Source organism: Bos taurus, chromosome 2 (genome assembly GCF_002263795.3).
Source record: "Bos taurus isolate L1 Dominette 01449 registration number 42190680 breed Hereford chromosome 2, ARS-UCD2.0, whole genome shotgun sequence".
NCBI classification, from domain to species: Eukaryota; Metazoa; Chordata; class Mammalia; order Artiodactyla; family Bovidae; genus Bos; species Bos taurus.
The window spans coordinates 131,560,726-131,583,063 of record NC_037329.1 but is presented as its reverse complement, the minus strand read 5'-3'; the positions used below and the strand labels follow the sequence as shown (position 1 = coordinate 131,583,063).

The 22,338-nt window shown below is 36.8% G+C and overlaps 1 protein-coding gene across 21 annotated transcripts in view; it reads right to left on the bottom strand.

Annotated features, from left to right (window-relative positions):
• Positions 1–22,338, bottom strand: part of EIF4G3 (eukaryotic translation initiation factor 4 gamma 3) — a 354,574-nt gene that overhangs the window by 254,726 nt on the left and 77,510 nt on the right. For all 21 annotated transcript variants that reach the window (XM_024982993.2, XM_015460874.3, XM_059880202.1 and 18 more), the window contains one exon: positions 13,905–13,980. In XM_024982993.2, coding sequence (XP_024838761.2) covers positions 13,905–13,980 — 76 coding nt within the window. The remainder of the gene's footprint in view (positions 1–13,904; positions 13,981–22,338) is intronic.

Sequence of the window (22,338 nt, the reverse complement as noted above, 5' to 3'; positions counted from 1 at the left end):
CTTTATAGAAACAAATTATTTTCAAAATATACAGTTTAACTCAGTATCTGCTGCTGCTGCTGGGTTATCTTAATGATGGGTATCGTGAGTTTGCATTGATACATATGTATAAGATCAATAACTATTCTTGGAATACAAAAGCATTAAATTAAGATGAAATAAACGAGTTTTAGGTCATTTTAGTTATAACATTGGCGATTTTATCAGTTGAGGCATATTCATGAGGTAACAAAGCTCTTAATTCACTTAAATCTGACTTTGTTGATACCGCCCACAAAAACAAATTAGCAAAAAGTAAAGAAGAACAAACAACAGATCATGAAACCTCCATCAAAAACAAAACAAAATTAAAATGCAATACTGAATCACTGACTAAAAGAATGACTAATACATTGACTGCCTAATAAAGTAAATTCCTATATCTTGTGATATATTCCTTAAGGAAAGATTACTGGCTCTAAAAGGGATTCCCATCCTCCTTAAAATCAAATTTTTATTATTCTTAATATAATTCAGGTTTGGACAATGCAATGAATAAAATCTTGAGACAAGACTTGACAACATACCTAAAACTCTATATGTGGATTCAATACAGAAAGAGTTTCCCTAAGGTTTCGTCTGTTTTATTTACAGGCCACATGGGAACTCCTGAGAATCTCACAAGAAAAATTCATGGGGATTATCATTCTCCTTTAAAACAAAAACTGCTCTTCTTGATCTTTAGAGTACGACTTGTTCATCAAGTATCCAAACCGCATGTTCTAAAAATGTGTTTAGTTGTAACAGGACCAAGAACCTAACTATACAGAGAGGCAATGGAAAAAGAAAGACTGTAGAAGAAACTGAAACACCACTTACTGAAGCAGAGTCAATGGATAATGATAAATCAAACACGGTAAAAAAACTGTATTATAGATAACAGAGGTAAGGCCAGAGGAATTAAAAGCAGCTGCCTCTGACGGATAAGAACAGAGGTGAAGAATAGGTTCTCTCTTTTCATAAACCCTTCTATATTATTAGCTTTGTAAAAATCATATGTACTCCACTGCTCTGTTTTCATTAAACAGATGGATAAATGTTAATCAGCTATTTTACACTCATGAAGAAATTAGCAAGATAAAGATCAAAAGGGCAAGGGTGCTAATCACAGTATTATTTATATTATTCATGAAAGCAAGAATACAGAAATAACACAAATGTCCATGAACAAATGACTAGTTATATACATCATAGTACAAAAGTAATATTCTTATTTTAAACATCTCCATTCCTAAAAGTGCCTTCTTCCCAACACAGCCAAAAGATTAGTTCTGGTATTTAAACACAAATCACAGCCCAATAAATGATGTGTAATTCCATCTTGACATGAAATGATATACATGGTATGCTAGGATAAAAATTTAACTTACAAGCAAGCATGAACAAAAATCTTTAAGTTACATATGTACAACTTAGTTTATTTGTGTATATTTTATATGTGTCTATAAAGGTAAAAAGCATATGAAGAATTCTCTCCGCATGTAAAGGTTTCTCTGGGAAATAATGGCTGATTTTCATTCTCTTTATTTTATTTTCTGACTTGTTTCTTAATTGGTATTATTTAGCCAGCAAAAAAGTAAAGCAATGAGTCACTTGTTTAAACATATTTATAACAGTAAAAAAAAAAAAAATACATAATTCCTTGGGGAATGGGTATCTGCATCCCTAAAATACATATTTAGAAAGACTTTTTAATGAGAAGTTGCCAATAATTTTAAGAGGGATATTAAATTGTGGTACACTGATTTCAGAAGTATTTTTTTCCTAAGTATGCACGAAAACAACTGGAAGAAAATGTTAAAGTGAGTGGAATGGCCCTTTAGGTAGCCAGATACGGGTCTTCTTTTCCTGTTATACTTCTGAGTTTCTTTTTGTTTTCTAGCAGGCACACATAAATTTTATAGTGAGCAAATCTGCTTTTGGAACTCAGCAGATAGGTTTCCAGATTGGCCTATAAAATCCTACTTAAGCCATGATGTAGCAGAGGAAGCTTCATGCGGTCCTCTCTCGCCCTGCAGCCACCAAGACTAACCACCACAGTGACTCTCATTACCTCATTATTTGGACAGGGACAGGACTTATGGAGTACTTATGAGAGAACTTGCACATAAGTGGCCATTTACACATTTACGTATAAATATTACACCATATTATTAATTCTACCAAATCTCATTATTTGCAATATGGCTATTTAGCAGTGAAACTGATTTAGAATATGACTCAGGTGGCCAGTGCTGCCTTACAGTAGTATAGTGGCCAGTGCTGCCTTACAGTAGTATAAAGGCAGCAGGCCAAGATAGTAAGTAGATTTTTATTTCATTCATTGCTAATAGTAGCCCAGAGAATGGTCTTAAGCTTCCAAGGTCCTTTCCTGACTTAATATTAAAATGCTAGGCAGTTAGGGATGATCGCCTTGGGGAAAGGAACAGAGTGATGGGAAGTTCTCTGTGAGTCCAATCATTTATTAAACTACCTTTCCTATAATAAATAACACTCTACATAAGCGTGAAATTAACTCCTTAATTTTCCAAGAAATACATACTTTGTAGGCCATTTGCTATCCTTTTTCTCAGAAGAGGAACCACTGAAAACTGACATGAGAAGTGACAGCTTTTATTTGTTCAACAGTCCCACTACTATCAAAGCCCTTAACTTCCTACCACAGCCATGGCTGTGTGAGTTGGGAGATGACCAGTACAGATTTAACAACTGTAATGAGCAGTCATTTCCCACTGTACTACTTATGGGCTGTCTGTCTTTCTCCTGATCTTCATTTACTGATAATGAACCATTCGTCTAACTGAACAAGGTAACTGAATTCTGCTTTTAAATCCAAGATGAGAACTAGGAACAAACATAAATACAATCTCATTATCAAAGTCACAATATTAAGCTGCTCTGTACACCAAGTAACATGAAACACGTGCTTACGCTTCTATTCTGAGGATGCACCAAAGACCATCACTTTCTAGACAAAAAGTCTGAAACAAGTAACATAAGCAGAGGTAAACTGATTAAAGTTATCTTACAAGTAGGCCTGACAGCATTACTAAAATATCACGGGTTGCAAGGACCAACTGTATAGCCTAGGGAACCCTGCTCAGTGGCAGCGATGGAGGGGAATTTGGGGAAGAATGGATATATGTATATTTATGGTTGAGTCCCTTTGCTGCTCACCGGAAACTATCACAAAATTGTTAGTTGGCTATACCCCAATGCAAAAATAAAAAGTTTTGAAAAAAAAAACATGGGTTTTTCAGACTGAGACCTGGGTTTAAATTCTGGCTCCACCACACAGAAATTATACAATCAAATTACCTAAATTCAGCTTTTTTCTCTGTAAAAGGAAAAATAAGGAATATCTTGAAGATTCAGTGAAAATTCTCTGAACACACTAAATGAGATAAAATGCATCACAATGCCTGTTATACAAAAAGTATTCCCAAAACGGCAGCTACTGTAATATTTCACTGTTTAAAAATATTTAAACTGTTATTTAAAATCCTAGTATCAGGCATGTAAGTGTAAATCAAACAGTTTTGGGTTCAAAGGATTCCTATTTTGATTTCCATCCTACAAACAGGAAAGGGAACACTCGGGACTTGCACCAACCCTAATGCAGTGGTTCTCACAGTGCTGTCCCTGCGCCAGTGGCATCAGCGTGTGGCCATCTGCTGAAAATTCATATTTTAAGCAAACAAAAAAAAAAGAAAAGAAAATTCATATTTGTAGGCCTCACCCATATTTACTGATTTGGAAACTCCAGGCTGGGCCCCACCAGGTGATGCTGATTCAACTGAGGTTTTAAGAAGCAGTGACCTAAATACAACACTGACAAGTTTTCACCAATATTCACAGCACCTGGCATGTTACACCTGCTTAGTGTGTTTAGTCCACCAAGTTACAAGATAAATTAGAAGGCAGACTATAATATAGGATATATATATATACATCTATGCTACATTATTGCTGAGTATGACAGTACAGAGAAAACACTATTATTTATAAACATCATTAACCCTAAAATGTGCTTTTTTCTCCAATACAAGTAAAAAAATCACATTCTTGACTTAACCAACTCAGTCTCTTCTTTCCTTTATCCTGCATTCCCATCACATTTAAGGAACAGTTTATATTAGATTATGATATAACCTCACTTTCTTGGAATCCCTGGAAAAGTCAGTCATTCCTTCTACTGTACAATTTCAGATTTTGCAGATAGCTAGGAATGAATCTCTTTAAATAAGCAAAATTTATTTTTCTCTTATTCTGGATGGAAATCTTCAGCACATTAAATACAATCTGAATTTTTTCCTTGATCATACAAATTCATCATTATGAACATCAAGTTTTATACAAAAACATACTTTAAAATAATGGAATGTCACTAAGCCCAAAGTGCACACCTCTCTGCATCTACAATTGCTGCCATGTAGTTAGTTGGCTATGACTCTAACTACTAGAGCCTTCCTTCCTATCTTGTAATTGAGTGAGTGAAGTTGCTCAGTCATGTCTGACTCTTTGCGACCCCATGGGATTCCTACCAGGTTCCTCCCTCCATGGGATTCTCCAGGCAAGAGTAGGAGAATCCAGTTAAGTACTTGTAATTAACGCTGTCTAATAATCTTAGATGGGCTCCAAAGCTCAAGAGCCAACATTCTGATGCTTTTTTTCTTTGTAGTTTTCCAAATACACAAACATACCTTTTTTCACTTGTATACCTTCTCCTTATCTTTAAAAACTCAATCCAAATCTCACCTCTCCTGAGATAAACTTCTCATTGCCCTGTGTCCCTGGCTGAGTTTCAAGCTGCAGCTCCATGCTTGCAAGAATAGCAAGACATTCTCTGCCTACCTCTAATTCAGCATTAATCATACTTGCACTTAAACGATCGATCAGTTCAACTTTCCCACTAGGCTGCAGGCATCTTCAAAGCAGAGAGCACTGTATCCCTTGTGCTCTGCACAATGCCACACAAGCAGATGCTCAAAAACAAAAACAAAGTCTGATGAATGAACAGGTTAGGGTTTGAAAGAAATCCCTTAAGAGAAAAGCACAAAGACCTTGGTGCACAGTCAAAGAATGAGGAGTTTGCTCTTGTTTAGTGTTGTTTTTTGGTTTTGGCTTTCTTCTCTTCCACTGAAACGGTAAACAATTCCTTTCTTCTAGTTCTTTTAACAGTTCAACTCCTGTGAGCACATTCTGTCTTTCCAGCCACAGTGTAAGTGAACGCTCTCTACTACATTTTCTCCCACAGAACTTAGCCCAACACATAAAATACATGAAGAAAGAAATCCACCCCAAACTTGGTTTCTGGGTCAAACTTTTTTGTGTTATATAATTTATCAGCTTCCTCTGAAAAACAATTAGCACTCACCAATGCCTGACCAATATTTGGAAAGATTTTAATGAGATGAAGACCTTCCAGAAAGCTGAAATATTCTCACCCAGCCCAGCTCACTATCTGAGTCTAATGATCTTTAATCATACACTTCAGTATTACACCTCTTTCCTTTTCTATGCATGTTTTCACTAATACCAAACTCTCTTAATTGATCTATAGAACTTTTTAAATAAATATTTGAAACATGCTCCTAATTAATTTTTCTGATTTTTTTTTTTAAGACAGGTTACCTAGGTACTTCCCCTGACAATCCAGTGGTTAAGACTCCACACTTCCAATGCAGGGAACACAGGTTCGATCCCTGGTAGAGGAATCACGATCCCTCATGCTGCACTGTGTGACCAAAGGAAGGACAGAAAGGTCACTGAACAGATGCTCACTAGGGGACCACTAAGCAAAGCTGCCTGCTCCAACCAGACCCCACGGTGACGATCTGCATGAGTTCTCTTACAACAGGAGGTCCTAGTAAAGAAGGTGAAACTAACAAGCTACCACCAACTGGAAGAATTCAGAAAAGGTCAGAAGGAGAAAGGAGATGGCAGTCCATATGTCCTACCAACCTCCCAGAATCCTTCTTGCTGAAATCTATCTTGGCTGAGTGATACGTGGATCACCAGGAAGGGCTCTGAGTCAGAATGACTGGCCAGATCTCCTGGGTTCCGTCACCCTGATGGTCTCCACCCAGGTGCCCATTCACAATCAAGTGTGTATCTCCTCACCCAATTCATTTCCAAGTGTTAGACAAGAGCCCACCCTTTGGCCAGGGAAAGGGTCCCCTCTTCCTGCAACATACTGAACAAAGAAAGAAAAAAAAGCCACTTTTGGCTGATTTAACAATGCTAAGAATGAACAATGTATCCAAGGGTTCGTTGGGACTTGTAAGAGCTAAAGAAACTAAACATCCTTCTCTTGAACATTCTGTACTCTATACGGCAATTAAGGAAGCAAAGAATGACACAACAAAGACGCTAATCCTTCACAATCTCTTGCCTGTAAGATTACCCTAACAGCAGAGTGCTTTTAAAAGATTGAAAAAGGAATGATGTAAGTTAAATGTTTCTACGTCTATCAAAACATATGGTAAAAAATGACCTCTCTATTCATGCCACCAACTTCACAGCAATAATAATTGCGTATCTTGAAATAATAATGTTCCTTCTTTCTTTTTCCTTAAAATAATTACAACTTTATTTACTACACAATTACTTAAAACAGTCCAATTTCCTATGACTCATTTTATTTTAAATTGGCCCCATCAGTTGTTTTTTTTTAAGTAATAGGGCATAAAATACTTTATCAAATGGCCCTACAGAGACTATCTCAGAGTTCAAAGAAACACATTTTCAAAATTCTCTAACATTAAAGAACTTGATTACTATATCTACTATTTTCTTATTTTAGAAATTCAAAAGCCATTTCTAGCTGACATTTAACAACAGAACACGCTTTGTATTTTTAAAGTTAATCCTTCTGAAGGAGAAAAATCAGTGAATATATATTAAATATTATTTTAATTAGGTATGTGGTTTAACATTTAATGAGTAAATCCACATTAAATATTAATGACAAGGAATCTTAACTTTCATAAATGTCATTACTCAGCAGATACCAAGATAGGCAGCAAAATGGATCCAGAATTTTTAATAACAAGGATATAAATGAGCTAAACATATACCAATGCTTTAAAAAAAGGTTACCTCAAGATGGAAAAGTGGGTAAAATCTTAATAAAGTCTCTGTCAGTTTAACACACAATGTACAAAGTAATAAATGAGCTATTTCCCTATATTGAGAATCATGAAAAGAGTACAACATGGCACCCTTGCAAGGGGAAAGTTGGTCTAGACGAGAGCAAGGAATCTTATAAAAGTAAAGGCTCTTTAGCCAGGGTCAAAGGATACTTGAACTCTCCTAAAACTGCAGTAAAAACTATTTTCGTATGCTCACTGTTCTGCAAAGTAGATCCATAGCTTTCATAGATGACCAAGAGTCCTGACTCCCCCAAAATTGAGTATTGCTATTTATACCTCATGTGAGAGTTCAACAAGAAGCAGCTTCCCACCCAGTGAAACACAGTCCTTCACGTGAGCTAGAGAGTCAGACAGATGTGTACTCAGATTACGCAACTTCAGAGAGTTCCATTTCCTTATTTGTAAATGAAGGTTGCCATAACGATTAAGCAATCCACTGTATGTACAGCACTTTGCACACTGCCAGGGGCACAGTAACTACTAATAAATGCCCAACTAAAACAGGAGATATACTTACCTCATACCTCTGTAATGTGGATTAAATGAATTAATACAAGCGAAGTGCTAGAAGAGAGCCTGGTCCACAGTTAGTACTGACCAAGTGTTAGTGATGATAATGAAGAAAATGTTCTATAAAGTATTCTGTCAGTTTCCTCAGGAAGAACTGCTCTGACCAGATTTGCTCAATTTTTATATACCCAGGTATATATACACCTGTGCATTTTCAACTGCGTGGAGAGTGGGTGCCCCTAAACCCCATTTGTTAATGAGTTAACAGTACATTTCACGACTCATTGCACTACAGAGTAGAATTCTCATCCATCTCAAAAGATTTAACTGGAATATGTTCACCTTTCTTCACCTTCTCCTAGTAGACAGTCCAAACTTTCTCCCCATCTGCACTTCGTAACTTCTAGAGCTTCAAATAATGTATTACCCATCTCATGTGATAAAATGAAAACTCTTATTAAAGATAAGGATCATATTATCTACCACTGTTAACCTAGATTATCTGACACAAAAACTTGCACACAATTATTATTCAATAAATATTTACTGAACTGTCTCAATATCCTTAATAACTCTACCACATCTATGTGTTTATGCCCAGAAAGCAAGCTCCAAGAAGTCAGAGCCTTTTCAGCTGTATTTTTAATGCTGCAGAAAAGTAACTTCAAAAATGTCTTAAATTATTACAATAGTTAACAATTCTACATTTAGAAAGAAAGGCGATACAGCAAATAGATTGGGTCTAATTAACATACCTATTTTTAACAAAGACAAAAAATACAGATTTAGTGGCATCTAGATTTCATAAATATTTAATGATGCTGATTCTGAGATTTATCTAAAGAAAGGAGGCTAATACTAGTGATGGGTAAGAAACAGTTTTTTATGAAAGTAAAACTTGAAGGTATTAGTAAAATGAGTCCATGAAGAGCAAGGAAATGATGAAACATACTCAATCTAGACTATCTTAAAATTTTTTGTAAAATTGAAGATGATCTTTCAAAGTAATACAAGCCTTAGAATGTGCTAATCATATGATCTAGCAATCCTACTTCTGGGTATATATCCAAAGGAAATAAACAAGATATCAAAAAGATATCTGCATCCCTGTATTAACTGCAGCATTATTCACAATGGCAAAGATATGGAAACAACCTAAAAGCCTATCACAAGCTGTGCAGAGAAAGAAGATACTGTTCATATATGTATACACACACACAGCTCAGTGCAGTTCAGGCGCTCAGTCATGGCCGACTCTTTGCGACCCCATGAACTGCAGCACGCCAGGCCTCCCTGTCCATCACCAACTCCCGGAGTTTACTCAAACTCATGTTCATTAAGTCGGTGATGCAATCCAACTATCTTATCTTCTGTCATCCCTTTCTCCTCCCACCTTCAATCTTTCCCAACATCAGGGTCTTTTCAAATGAGTCAGTTCTTCCATCAGGTAGTGAAAGTACTGGAGTTTCAGCTTCAGTCCCTCCAATGAACACTCAGGACTGATCTCCTTTAGGATGGACTGGTTGGATCTCCTTGCAGTCCCAGGGACTCTCAAGAGTCTTCTCCAACACCACAATTCAAAACCATCAATCCTTCATGGGGTCGCAAAGAGTCAGGCACGACTGAGCGACTGTAACTGAACTGAATTGAATTGAACTAGGTATCATAGAGAGATTGGTTCCTTGACCACCCTTCCACAGGTAGTGAAATTCGGGAAGCTCAAGTTTCTTACATCAAATGGCTTCGTATTTGCATACACATCCTCTCCTATCCTTTAAATCATCTCTAGATTACACTAATACCTAAAACAATGCAAATGCTATGTAGATAAGCTGCCAGCAAATGGATATTCAAGATTTGCCTTTTGGAACTTTCTGAAATCTTTTTTTTTCCCCCCAAATATTTTTGATCCATGGTTGGCTGAATCCAAGTATGATGACCCCTTGGATATGCTGGTCTGACTATATAAGCCAAAAATATACAATATGCTAAAACTTCACAATTTGTTCTTAAGAAGCATGCCAATAAGACAGTTATTAATGAATATATTTCAAACTAGCTCATGCCTCTTTAGTTTTATCATTTCCTCTCCACCATAGTACATACTGTTCTTACTAGCATTTAAAAATACTGGCTTTTTTGTTCTTTTGTTCATATGATCAATCACCCTAATGTAATTTTGGCTAATGAGGAATAATGACATAAGCATCCCTCTCATCCCTGATAAATGTTCCAAGGAGAAACTCAGAAAAACCAGATGATAATAAAATAGTACACAGGCCAAAATGTAAAACTGAAGGCATTATAGGAGTCTTATTTTTGATACCCCTCTGAATATCAGCAGAAAACTTAACCTAAAATGGCTGACATAATGCCATACAGCCTCCCCATCAGACATAAAAGAGTGAAATCTTTGACTGTATCATTTTTAAAGGCTGTCAAGGTATCTTTTACCTTTCAAGGAATTTAACCAACTCAATTAAACTGACATACGGGCACCATATGCTGAGCCAGGAGGAGGTGAATTGAAGGTTAGCTTTATTTTATGACACAGAAATGATCCTAATGGACCAAGACAATAGAGGACTAAAGACCAATACATAATCTTGGGGTGGAGAAAAGCGGAGACTACGCAGCTGGTCAACTACCCGCCCACTCACTGTTAATGTGCACAGCACTGTAAGAGTGAGGAAGTGATCTGAATTACTAAAAATGGAAAAACTGATCAAAAAGCAGACATCATATTTCAAGGTAGCTTTGTACTCCCTAAAACCCTTTGTCCTTTGAGAATATGCATTTCATATAAGTGACATACCAACTTTTTAAATTAACTGAAGGACCACATATATGACAGTAGCTTTTAATACCAGATGTCAAATCTGATCTAACTCAAAAATAAATTCAAAAACTTTAATGCAAAGCAATTCATGTCAACTGTGTAACAGTGTGACTGTGTCACAGGATTCTGATTATCTCCTCTCTAAAGGCTAAGTTTACAAAGTCACGTGTCCTCATTTACGTACCATGTCTACACTTTAACGCAGTAACTGCATTTCTAGAAAGTTATTCTGTAACAGTAATCCCAAATCCAGAAAAGGGTTAAAATTCAATAAATTACTCACGATAGGAAAAACTGGAAACAACCTAGTGCTTATTAACTCCTCACATAAATAATGTTCACACGTATTCATTTTCTCAACAAAGACCCTATTTCTCACCCAACGTTCATTTCTGTAACTAGTATCATGCTCATCTACTCAGCTGCTCAAGTGCTGATTTCTGACATCCTCCTTTACTCTTCTTTCTCTCACGTCCCACATCCAAGCTCTCATCACATCCTGACTCTACTTTCAAAATATATAGCCAGCTCCACTACTCATCTCTTTCACTGCCACTGACTTACAGCAAGCCACCATTATTTGCCTGTATTACAATTAACCTCTTAAGTGATCTTCATGCTTCCCCCTCACAGCCACAGCCACCTAGCCTCATCAGTCTACCCTCTATATAGAAGCCAAAGTGACCTTTAAAAATAAAAAGTCAGCTCCTAAAGTTCCAATGGCTTTCTATCGTATCTACATTAAAATCCAAAGTCTCTGCCCTGGTCTGTACCCTAAAATAGTCTGATGCCCCAGAGGCCATCTCTGGACCTTTGCACTGCTGTTTCTTCTACCAGAAATGCACTTTTCCTAAAATCTGCAATTGCACACCTTCATTTCTTAAGCTTCTACTTAAATGCCATGGTTTTCAGATAAAAGTTCCCTGGGAGGCCTAACTAAAGTAGGATGTCCAGCTATTCCCTATCCCTTTAGCTTGCCTCGTTTGCCTCAAGGCATTTATAACCACCCAAAAGGATATCTCACACACATACACAGATGCATACACTTAACTATTTTTCTATCTCACAAAAAAATAGGCTCCATAAGAACTGCAGGTTTAGTTTGCTCACTATATATTCCCAATACCTACAACAGTGTCTGACACACATTAAAAGCTTAAAAATTAATCTGTCAAACCTTGATTGAATGTTAAATTCTTAAAACAAAACAACATACAACCATTTATTATTTAAGACATGTTTCAAACAGCATAGGAAAAGCTAACCTTACAACATAAAGTGACAAATGAGAATAAAATACCTTATATAAAGCCTAAGACAGAGAAAAAGAAAAAAATATACCAAAAACTGGTTAGAGTAGATGCCTCTAGAAAGTCAGTCAAGATCACTAGAAATTTTCATTTTCTTATTTTTCCTAAATAAGTTAACGTTGAAGGTATCCTTTCAAAATTAGAAAAAATTATATGTTAAAGAGTTATGCCTGATAAAATTCTACAGCCTTTAACCTCAGAACTTTTTTTTTGGCCACACTGTGGAGCACCTGGGATTTTAGCTCCCCAGCCAGGGGCAGAGCTCATGCTCCCTATGATGGAAGCGTGTGGTCTCAACCATGGATCGCCAGGAAGACTCCCTAAGCTCAGGACTACAAACAAACAAACAAACTCTGGCCTGCAGGAAGCTGTGTCAGAAAAAAAATTAAAGATTATTTTTTAATGTAAGTTGAAGGTTCCCAATTAGTAGAGTGAGCAGACAGTTCATCATCCAAACTGAGTCCATTTTAGGAGTTGTAGAGGATTCAAAAAATAATTAACAGGTGGTTCAGCTGATTCATACAAGTGTAAACTGAGACTCGTTTTGAGCAAACCAAAAAAATAGTTACCTTACTCATTACCCACATAACAAAGGTCTATCTCTTTAGAATGACCTTAAAACCTTCAAAACCCACTTTCTTCATCTCTACTTCTGCTACAAAACCTAACACACATCCCACACATGACTGACTACTTAGCATTCCACTAACCATGCCTCTAATTCCTAACTTCCTAGAAGGCCTTTTCTTCCCTTTTCTGTCTAGAAAAGTCCTGTATCTTCCACCTTACTGCCTCTTCCTCAACGAAGCATATAATAGCATGTTCATATCTCTAACTTTGGCCACCTGATGTGAAGAACTGACTCACTGGAAAAGACTCTGATGCTGGGAAGGATTGAAGGCAGGAGGAGAAGGGGAAGACACAGGATGAGATGGTTAGACGGCATCACCAACTTGATGGACGTGAGTTTGAGCAAGCTCCAGGAGTTGGTGATGGACAGGGAAGCCTGGTGTGCTACATGGGGTTGTAAACAGTCGGACACAACTGAGCGACTGAAGTGAACTGATATCTCTAACTAAGGTTCTTAACCAGAGTCTTATGAATGGTCTGACGAACATCCGTAAAGTTCTGAAATTATTTCCAAACATTGGGTATATGCTCTTTTCTTAGGAGAATGCACTGCGACCATTTTCAGATTCTAAAAGTAATTTATAACCAAACAGGTTAAGAATTATTGCTTTATTGTATCAGTTGGATTACAATTCTTTATTCTCTCACTACATTATGAGTTTCTTTAAAGCACCCTATCCTAGAAATAAATGGTTTGATGAAATAAAACATTAAAAAGATATGTCTGGGAATTCCCTGGCTGTCCAGTGGTTCAGACTCCACATAATCACTGCTGAGGGCTTGGGTTCAATCCCTGGTCAGGAAACTAAAACCCACAAGCAGTGCAGCACAGACAAAAAATAAAAAAACTCCACAATTCTACCCTAAATTCCCTAGATTTACTGTAAGATTCCTGAAATCCACTTCTAATTTTACTATATTCATTCTCTTTCAAATTTCCAGTCATGTATGAATTTAAATCATTTAACATAAATATTTAAATTCCTTCCCATTAAAACCACTCTTTTCTAAACTTTCTGCATTTTTACATGCAAAGATTGAAAAAAGATTAAAAATTTAAAGCAAAAAAGTAAAATTTATTAAAATTGAAAGGAAAATAGTAAAAAAAAAAAAAAAATTAAAACTCAGTATCCTAGAAGAACCACAATATTTATGGAAGGCAGAAAAGGGAGGAGATCAAACACAGATGCATGAGTCAATCTACCTTAACAGAATGTTTCTTTCAATACCTACTTCTCACAGTAAGATAACAGGGGGAAAGATCTATTCACATCACATTATATACATCTAATTCTATTTGAGATTTTATTGAACGTTTTAGTCAAATGCATATCATGTACCAATCTAACACTGTTTATCAGAGCAAAGGTTCATGTGCAAAGCACACAGCATCTGACAAACAACCCTGAGGTAGGTACTCACCGTGCTGTACACTGCCGAGACAGCAGGAGTAAAGATTCGGTCCTCGAGTGGCTGCTGCACAGGTCCTCTAGGAATTCTAGGAGAGCGAGTTAAGGATCAGAGAACTCAAAAACGAACTGAGCAGTAAGAGCAAATTACGATCATAAAATCCTGTCACCGACCCAAGCTTTGTCATCCAATTAGTGGGGGTATCCACTTACTTACTTCTCCAGAGAAACTGGAAAACAAAGTATTTCAAATTTCCTAGTGTGATTAGATCAATCTCTCCAAAAGGGATTCCCATGATAACCATTCCATGGAAACTCAAAACAAATAAAAATCATACAAGCCTCCTAACTTTAGGCCCACGATGAGACTGTACCACCTTTACTTCTTAGAGAAAAAGACTAAGGAAGTATAAGCAGGATATTCATGAAGATAAGACTAATTCATCAACGTGGAAATTACTGACAAAGACCAAGTCTGTTCCAACTACACAGGAATGGCATATACAACTGTTTCCTTATGTTTCTATTTTAGCTACTACTTTTCCCATCTCTACCCATCAACTCTTCATTTTTTTAAAAATAGGCTCTCCACCACAATTTAGTTTAAAATATTTCAACATGTTGTCAGGATATTCTTCAAAAGAGTGTCATTTTATTCAGCTTCAAAACCGAAAGATTTAAGTTCTATCTGGTAAGGTGATATTTCACCTCTTTAAGAATGACAACCAAAAGAGTGGCACCAAAAGAGTAACAGCAATTATCTCTGGATGACAGGATTACAAAACTGTATTATGTGCCTTTTCTACAATAAAAATAAGTTATTTTTATAATTTAAATGTATTTTAAAAGACTACAAATGTAATAAACTCAAAATGAGACAGTATCCTTTCTTCAACAAATTAATTCTCACATCATGTTCCTTTTTAATTCAGTGAAACAGGAAGACAAAGTGACAGCTGCAAATATAACTGTGTAAGAATGGCTACAAGTTGCCGAGGCCTAAAAGAATCATTAGAAATAAAATTCTTTATATCTAAGTTGCAACAGTTTACTGAGGTGAGAGAGGGAAAACCAAACAAAAAAACCCAATGCTTTAGTCATTCAATATTAATAACATTGTTACCAGTTTTTAGATAGTTCTTTAAATTTAGCAACCTCAGACAACAGCTGGATACCATGCCAAGGGCCCTCCCCTACACACAAAGAACTGATTTAAAATGCTGCACTGAGAAATAACAAAGGTAAACCATTCATAAAGGAACTGCTTCATCCAAAGAAACTATATACATATTTACGATGTAGAAAACATAAGCGTAACAAGTTTCAGAGCATAAGTCCTTACTATTAGCTTGTCAATTCTTTCAGAATGAAGACTATTCCTAGCTGAAATAAAACTTACTTTGAATTATGGTTCTGCATTGTGGTCACATGAATGGTAGAAAACATAAAACCTTTCTTTCTTCTGCAAAGCCAACTACTATTTTTTCAAGCTAGGGTCAACTGTCACTATGTGGGAATAAGTTCCAAGTGAGCTATCAGTAGTAGGCCCCAAGGGCTGAACCATACCTTTTCATCTTACAAGGAAAGGTTAAGGCTCAGGATTTCTATTAGTCACTTCACTGGCTAACAATATTACTGTAATTACCAGACTTCTAAAGAGACAATCATATATTTGGTCAACGTTCCAGTAACAAACATTCTTTTCCCTTGGTCACAAAGAGTACTCACTTCATTTATTTCCCTCTGAAAACTACCAACAGAATAAACTTAATATTAAAGTTTACTACCAGTTCCCATCAAGCTCCATATCTCCAGCACAAATCATTGAATGCTTACCTGCCTTTCAGCTCAATATAACAAGCAAACAGCTCCTCACAGTCCTATTTAAATTCTAATTCAAACAACAAGCAGTGTGTAACACGAATGAGCAATGCTCCAGAACACACTGTTTTCATTTTTCAAATCTCGTGGTTGAAATAATAGTACAACCACTTGACATTTCTGTGATTCAAACTGCTACGATTTATATTATGTCATTAGGAAATAAAAGTATAATCATTAGCAAGATTGGACAGCTGATATGCAATAGCTGAATTAATAAGACTTAAGCAGAAATACAAATGCAAAAAAAGTTCTAATTCCCCATTTTCTTTCTAATAAAAAATTAACAAGATCAATTTCAGAAACAAAACTTGAAGCTTAAAGAGCATTAAAACACGATAGAATTTAAATTGATTATTATAGTACTCACTACATAACTCTCCACACTAAATGTCAATAAGGTAGATAAAAAATTCTCAGAGACCAAATTTCATCAGGGAAATCCAAGGATCTATGAGATTACATAATGATCTGAACATTTCCTACTGTACCATGAAGGAAGGAGGGGGAACTATAATTATTTTTAACACAAATGTTTACTAACATTTCAAGAATGATGAACTCCACCAGGATGAGCTTCTAAATCTACGGCAATCATACCTGAAACCGGGTTTGACTCAAAAGTCAGAACCTCCTCAAAAGGCAGATTTTGACAAATCAGAAAACAAGTGGCTGAAACAAGCAGTGAAAGTCAATAGAAATACTCCTGCAGTTTGCTGAAATATGAACAGTCCATTTACAATTCCCAGGTGAATGTTCCTAAACTCTGCCCCACAACACTATAAGAAAAGCTGCTATCCTGATGCGCAGCATAAGCAATATTCTTAAAGTAACAGCCTCAAGTTAACACTGTCTCATTGCAAAAGAAAGCAAGGGTACAAATTCCTTTGCACAAACACTGCTTTAGAGAAGACACAGGCAACTAATTTCAACAGATACAAATAAACGAAAAGATCTTTTCTGCATTCTTATTTAACCTTTAAGGCAAAATAGTTACGTTAGTTGATCTATGCTTTCTTTACTTTCTCATTTCTACCTACTTTTGATAATGAAAAGGATAACTTCTATAACATACAAGAATAAGGGCAAAATTTCTGAACTATACTGTATTTCACAAGATACCACACACGATTTCTCAAAACAAACATTGTTTCAAATACAGATGGCTTTGGAAATTTCCCTTTAATATTAGTTCTGACCCATCAGGTATATGTCTTTCAAAAATTAAAGAAATACAATTTAAACAAACCAGCATATTTTGGAAACAACCCTAACAAAAGAAAACTAAACCTAGCTTTAAAAAGTAAATGCACTAAAGTGAATAAACACAGTCTACATAATTTTTAATTCTAAAAAAAAATCCTGTGTCACTGTTTATGATACAGAAAATGATCCAGATTCGTTCAGAATGTTTTAAAAAATAATTCAAGAATGTACAAAATTCTTTTTGAGTTTTTCAGATCTGTCACATATAGAAACTGATTAACCATCTCCTCCTGGGACAACTAGATAGACAAAGGCAAAAAATAAACAAATAAATAACTGGATGCTCACCTCACAACATACACAAAACTTAACTCCAGTGTGGATCAAAAACCTAAATGTAGAACTACGAAGTATAAACCTTTTAAAGGTAAATAAGGGAATAAATCTACATGACCACATATGTGGCAATGAATTGCATAGGTATGACAGACACCAAAAGAACAGCAACCAAAAAAAAAAAAAACAGATAAATTGTACTTCAACAGAAATAAAACTTTCATACTTCAAAAGATACCATCAAGAAAGTGAAATGACAACCCACAGAATCGGAAAAACATTTGCAAGCAAGAATATGTGTGATGAGAGACTTTTATCCAGAAAGTATAAAGAATTCTTACAACTCAACAACTAAAACACAACCCAACTTTTTAAACGGGCAAAAGATCTGAACAGACATTTCTTCAAAGAAAATATACAAATAGCTAAAAACTACATGAACAGATGCTCAGTGTCACCAGGGAAATGCAAATCAAAACCATGATGAAACACCACTTCATACCCACTGGGAAGGCTACAGTGAAAAGTGTGGCCAGTGTGGGCCAGAGTACGCAGAAACCCGAGCCCTTATATACTGCTGGTGATAATAGGAAATAATACAGCCACCGTGAAAAACCACCTGACATTTCCTCAGAAGTGTAAACATTAAGTTGCACTATGACCCACCAACTTCACTCAAGTGAGCAGAATATACACAGTATAGTATGTCCTGGAAAAACTTGTGCATAAATAATTATATACATATATGCAGTATTATTTATAATAGCCAAAGGTGGAAACAAATCAGCTGATGAACAGAGTCTACACAAAATGCAGTATATAGTGGAATTCAATTTAGCAATAAAAAGAAATGGAATACGACTGACTCCTGAACAATGTGAGGGTCATAGACGTCGACCTAGCAGCACAGGCAAGGCCCACTTATAACCTCCCAGCTGGCCCCCACGTCCCCAGGCCCACATTCTCTGATCCAGTCAGCCAAGGACTGGGTAGTAGTCTGCTCTTTATTGGAAAAAGTTCACAAACAACAGACCCAGGGACTTCAAATCCATGTTATTCCAGGGGCAACTGTACTAACTGTACGTGTTACAACACGGATGAACCTTGCAAACAGCTAAGTGAAGGAAGTCAATCACAACATACTACCTCTTATGTAATTTTTATGAAATGTTCAGAATAAGCTATAAAGACAGAAAGACTAGCGATTGCTTGGGACTAGGAGGAATGGAGAGATATGAATTGACATATGAACTGAGGTAGTCAAGAGGTATAAGTTTCTTTCCAAGGTGATTAAATGTTCTAAAATTGACTATGGTAATGGTTGCATGGAGAAGGCAATGGCACCCCACTCCAGTGTTCTTGCCTGGAGAATCCCAGGGACCGGGGAGCCCTGGTGGGCTGCCGTCTATGGGGTCGCTAAGAGTCGGACACGACTGAAGTGACTTAGCAGCAGTAGCAACATGCTGGGAAAATCGTCATAAAAGATAAGGGTGAGAGCTGTACTACTACAGACAGTAGGAAAGTAAGAGAAGCAAATTCCAGAATGAAGCCTTCAGCTGACAGCAGTAAAGCATCCTCAGATGATTTCTATTTACCTAAACAGCATCAAAGACAGAGCATCTCAAACCCAAGCATGAAACTATGCCATGCTGCTGCTACTGCTGCCAAGTCACTTCAGTCATGGCCGACTCTGTGCGACCCCAGAGATGGCAGCCCACCAGGCTCCCTCGTCACTGGGATTCTCCAGGCAAGAACACTGGAGTGGGTAAACTATGCTATAAGAAAAGATAAAAATAGATAAAAATGAATTAGAATTTGACATTCTCAAGTACAGGCACCAAACATGCAAAATATCCCAAAAAGAACACCTTGAATGATCCAAACTGGCAACTACAGAAATCTAAGGCCACAACTTTAGTAATTGTGGTATGGACAAAAGCAAAACAGAAACTGTATTCTCAAACCTAAACAATATGGACATATCTACTCCTACTTTAACTGAGGAATCTATGACAGAATATGATTAAAAAAAAAAAAAGATACCAAGGCTGAGTGCTGAAGAATTGATGCTTTTGAACTGTGGTGTTGGAGAATATTCTTGAGAGTCTCTTGGACTGCAAGGAGATCAAACCAGTCCATCCTAAAGGAAATCAGTCCTGAATATTCATTGGAAGGACTGATGCTGAAGCTGAAACTCCAATACTTTGGCCACATGATGTGAAGAGCTGACTCATTAGAAAAGACCCTGATGCTGGCAAAGATAAGGCAGGGGGAGAAGGGGACGACAGAGGATGAGATGGTTGGATGGCATCACCGACTCAATGGACAAGAGCTTGAGCAAGCTCTGGGAGATGGAGAAAGACAGGGAGGCCTGGCATGCTTCAGTCCATGGGATGGCAAAGAGTTGGACACAACTGAGCGACTGAACAACCAATGTTTTAATACAAATTTTGCTTCAAAGCTGTTTCTATTTTGCCAATAAAAGTGCACTGAAATAAAACTAGCAATTTCAATATTTTTTTTCAATTCAGTTTACTGTTAAGCTATTATTAATAATTCAGGTTCAAAATCCCTTATTGTAACTCAGAATTTTTCCACTGTTAGAGAGTCAATGCAGTGGCAAGCTATTCCTTATAGTATATAACATCTTCAGCAAGGTCTTAGGCAGCACTTTTTAATCAAATACATTAATACCTCTACTACAAAATATATGAATATTCAATTTCCTGTTTTTCTATCCAGAGTTTTTGCCAATTTCAGAAAAAAATTAGTTTCCCTAAGCTGTTTTGATTTTAGATTGCAAGCCTATATATCTTCTTTCCCATTGTGTTTTAGATTTAAACATCGATGGAAATCATCATTTTAATATTAACAACCGGAACCATTACATTGCGTTTTTTTCAAAAACAAATACAGAAACGTTAGTCTCCAAGTGCTTAGCCAGAAATAACCTTGTTCTGACTCTGGTTTTCTACCTCAGAACACAACTCACCACATATGACAAATTGATTTCCTGACAGTCACATTTAAATTTACCCAGAAACATATTCTACTTAGGGTTTTTGTTCATTTTTTATATATACAAAAAAAGACCAATACTGCCCCCCAAAAATGGCTGTTAATATTTGGTAATTCTGTTTTTAGTTTTTTGAAGAACCTCCATAAAATCCCATGGACAGAGGAGCCTGGTGGGCTGCAGTCCATGAGGTCGCTAAGAGTCGGACACGACTGAGCGACTTCACTTTCACTTTTCACTTTCATGCATTGGAGAAGGAAATGGCAACCAGCTCCAATGTTCTTGCCTGGAGGATCCCAGGGATGGGGGAGCCTGGTGGGCTGCCATCTATGGGGTCGCACAGAGTTGGACACGACTGAAGCGACTTAGCAGCAGCAGCAGCAGCAGACCAACTTACATTCCCACCTGTTGAAAGTGAAAGTCACTCAGTCGTGTCCAACTCTTGGAGACCCCATGGACATCCATGGCATTCTCTAGGCCATGGATAGCAATACTGGAGTGCTAGCCTGGAGTGGATAGCCTTTCCCTTCTCCAGGGGATCTTCTAACCCAGGGATCGAACCCAGGTCTCCCACATTGCCGGCGGATTCTTTACCAGATGAGCCCCAAGAATACTGGAGTGGGTAGCCTATCCCTTCTCCAGATGATCTTCCCAACCCATGAACCAAACTGGGGTCTCCTGCACTACAAGTGGATTCTTTACCAACTGAGCTCTCAGGGAAGCCCTTCCCACCTGTTGAAGGGTTCCAAAAAGGAAACAATTACTGATGTAACAACAGGAATGAATCTCAAATGCTAATTAAGTGAAAGAAGCTAGACTCAAAATGGCTATGCATCCATTTACAAACACTCTGGCAAAAGCAAATCTATAGGGGCTACTAGGGTCTAGGGAAGAGTTTATCTTAAAAGAGATAACACTATATGATCCAGCAATTGCACTTTTGGGCATGCATTCAGACAAAAAAATATGCAAACCTATGTTCACAGCAGCACTATTTACAATAGCCAAGACACATAAGTAAACTAAATGTCCATTTACGGATGAACTGGATAAACATATGGTATGTGTATACACACACACACACACAACACACAGGAAAACTATTCAGTCATAAAAAAAAAAAAACCAAAATAATGCCACTGCAGCAACATGGATGCAACTAGAGATTATTATATCAAGTGAAGTAAGTCAGAAAGAGAAATACATACATTGTATTACTTTATGTGGAATCCAAAATACTACATAAATGAACTTACCTACAAAACAGAAATAGATTCACAGAGAGAGAGGAGAGACATGGTTGCCAGGGGCAGAGGTGAGGCATGGACTGGGAATCTGAGACTAGCAGATGCAAACTATAATATATAGAATGGACAAAAAGGTCCTACTGCATAGCACAGGGAACCAGAGTCAATATCTACAATAAACGAAAATGGAAAGAATATCTATGACTGAATCACTTTGCTGTATAGCAGAAACTAATACAACACTGTAAATCAACTATTCTTTAACAAAATTAAAAAAAAAAAAAGAAGGCACTGAAGGAATGTCACTGGGTGATGAATGTTTTCATTTTCAGTATGGCGGGGCTGCAGAACTCTGCATTTGTCAGAATTCATAAAACTATATGAGTTTCTCCAGAGGTTAAGCAATAGAGTCACTAAATGACTCAGCAATTTTGCTCCTAGATACATATGTAAGAGAAATAAAAATGTGTGCACACAAAACTAATACATGAACGTTCCTATCAGCATAGGAACTGATAGGATAGCATAGGAAATCAGCAGTATTTACAATAGCCTATTTACAATTTTCCTATGATAGCATAGGAAAATCAGCAGTATTTACAATAGCCAGAAAGTAGAAACAATGTTTCCATCAATTGATGGATGGACAAAACTGAGGTGTATTCATACAATGAATTTTATTTGGCAATTAAAAGAAAGGAAAATCCTGATATATACTACAACATGGATGAACCCCAAGTGAAAAAAAGTATACAAAACGC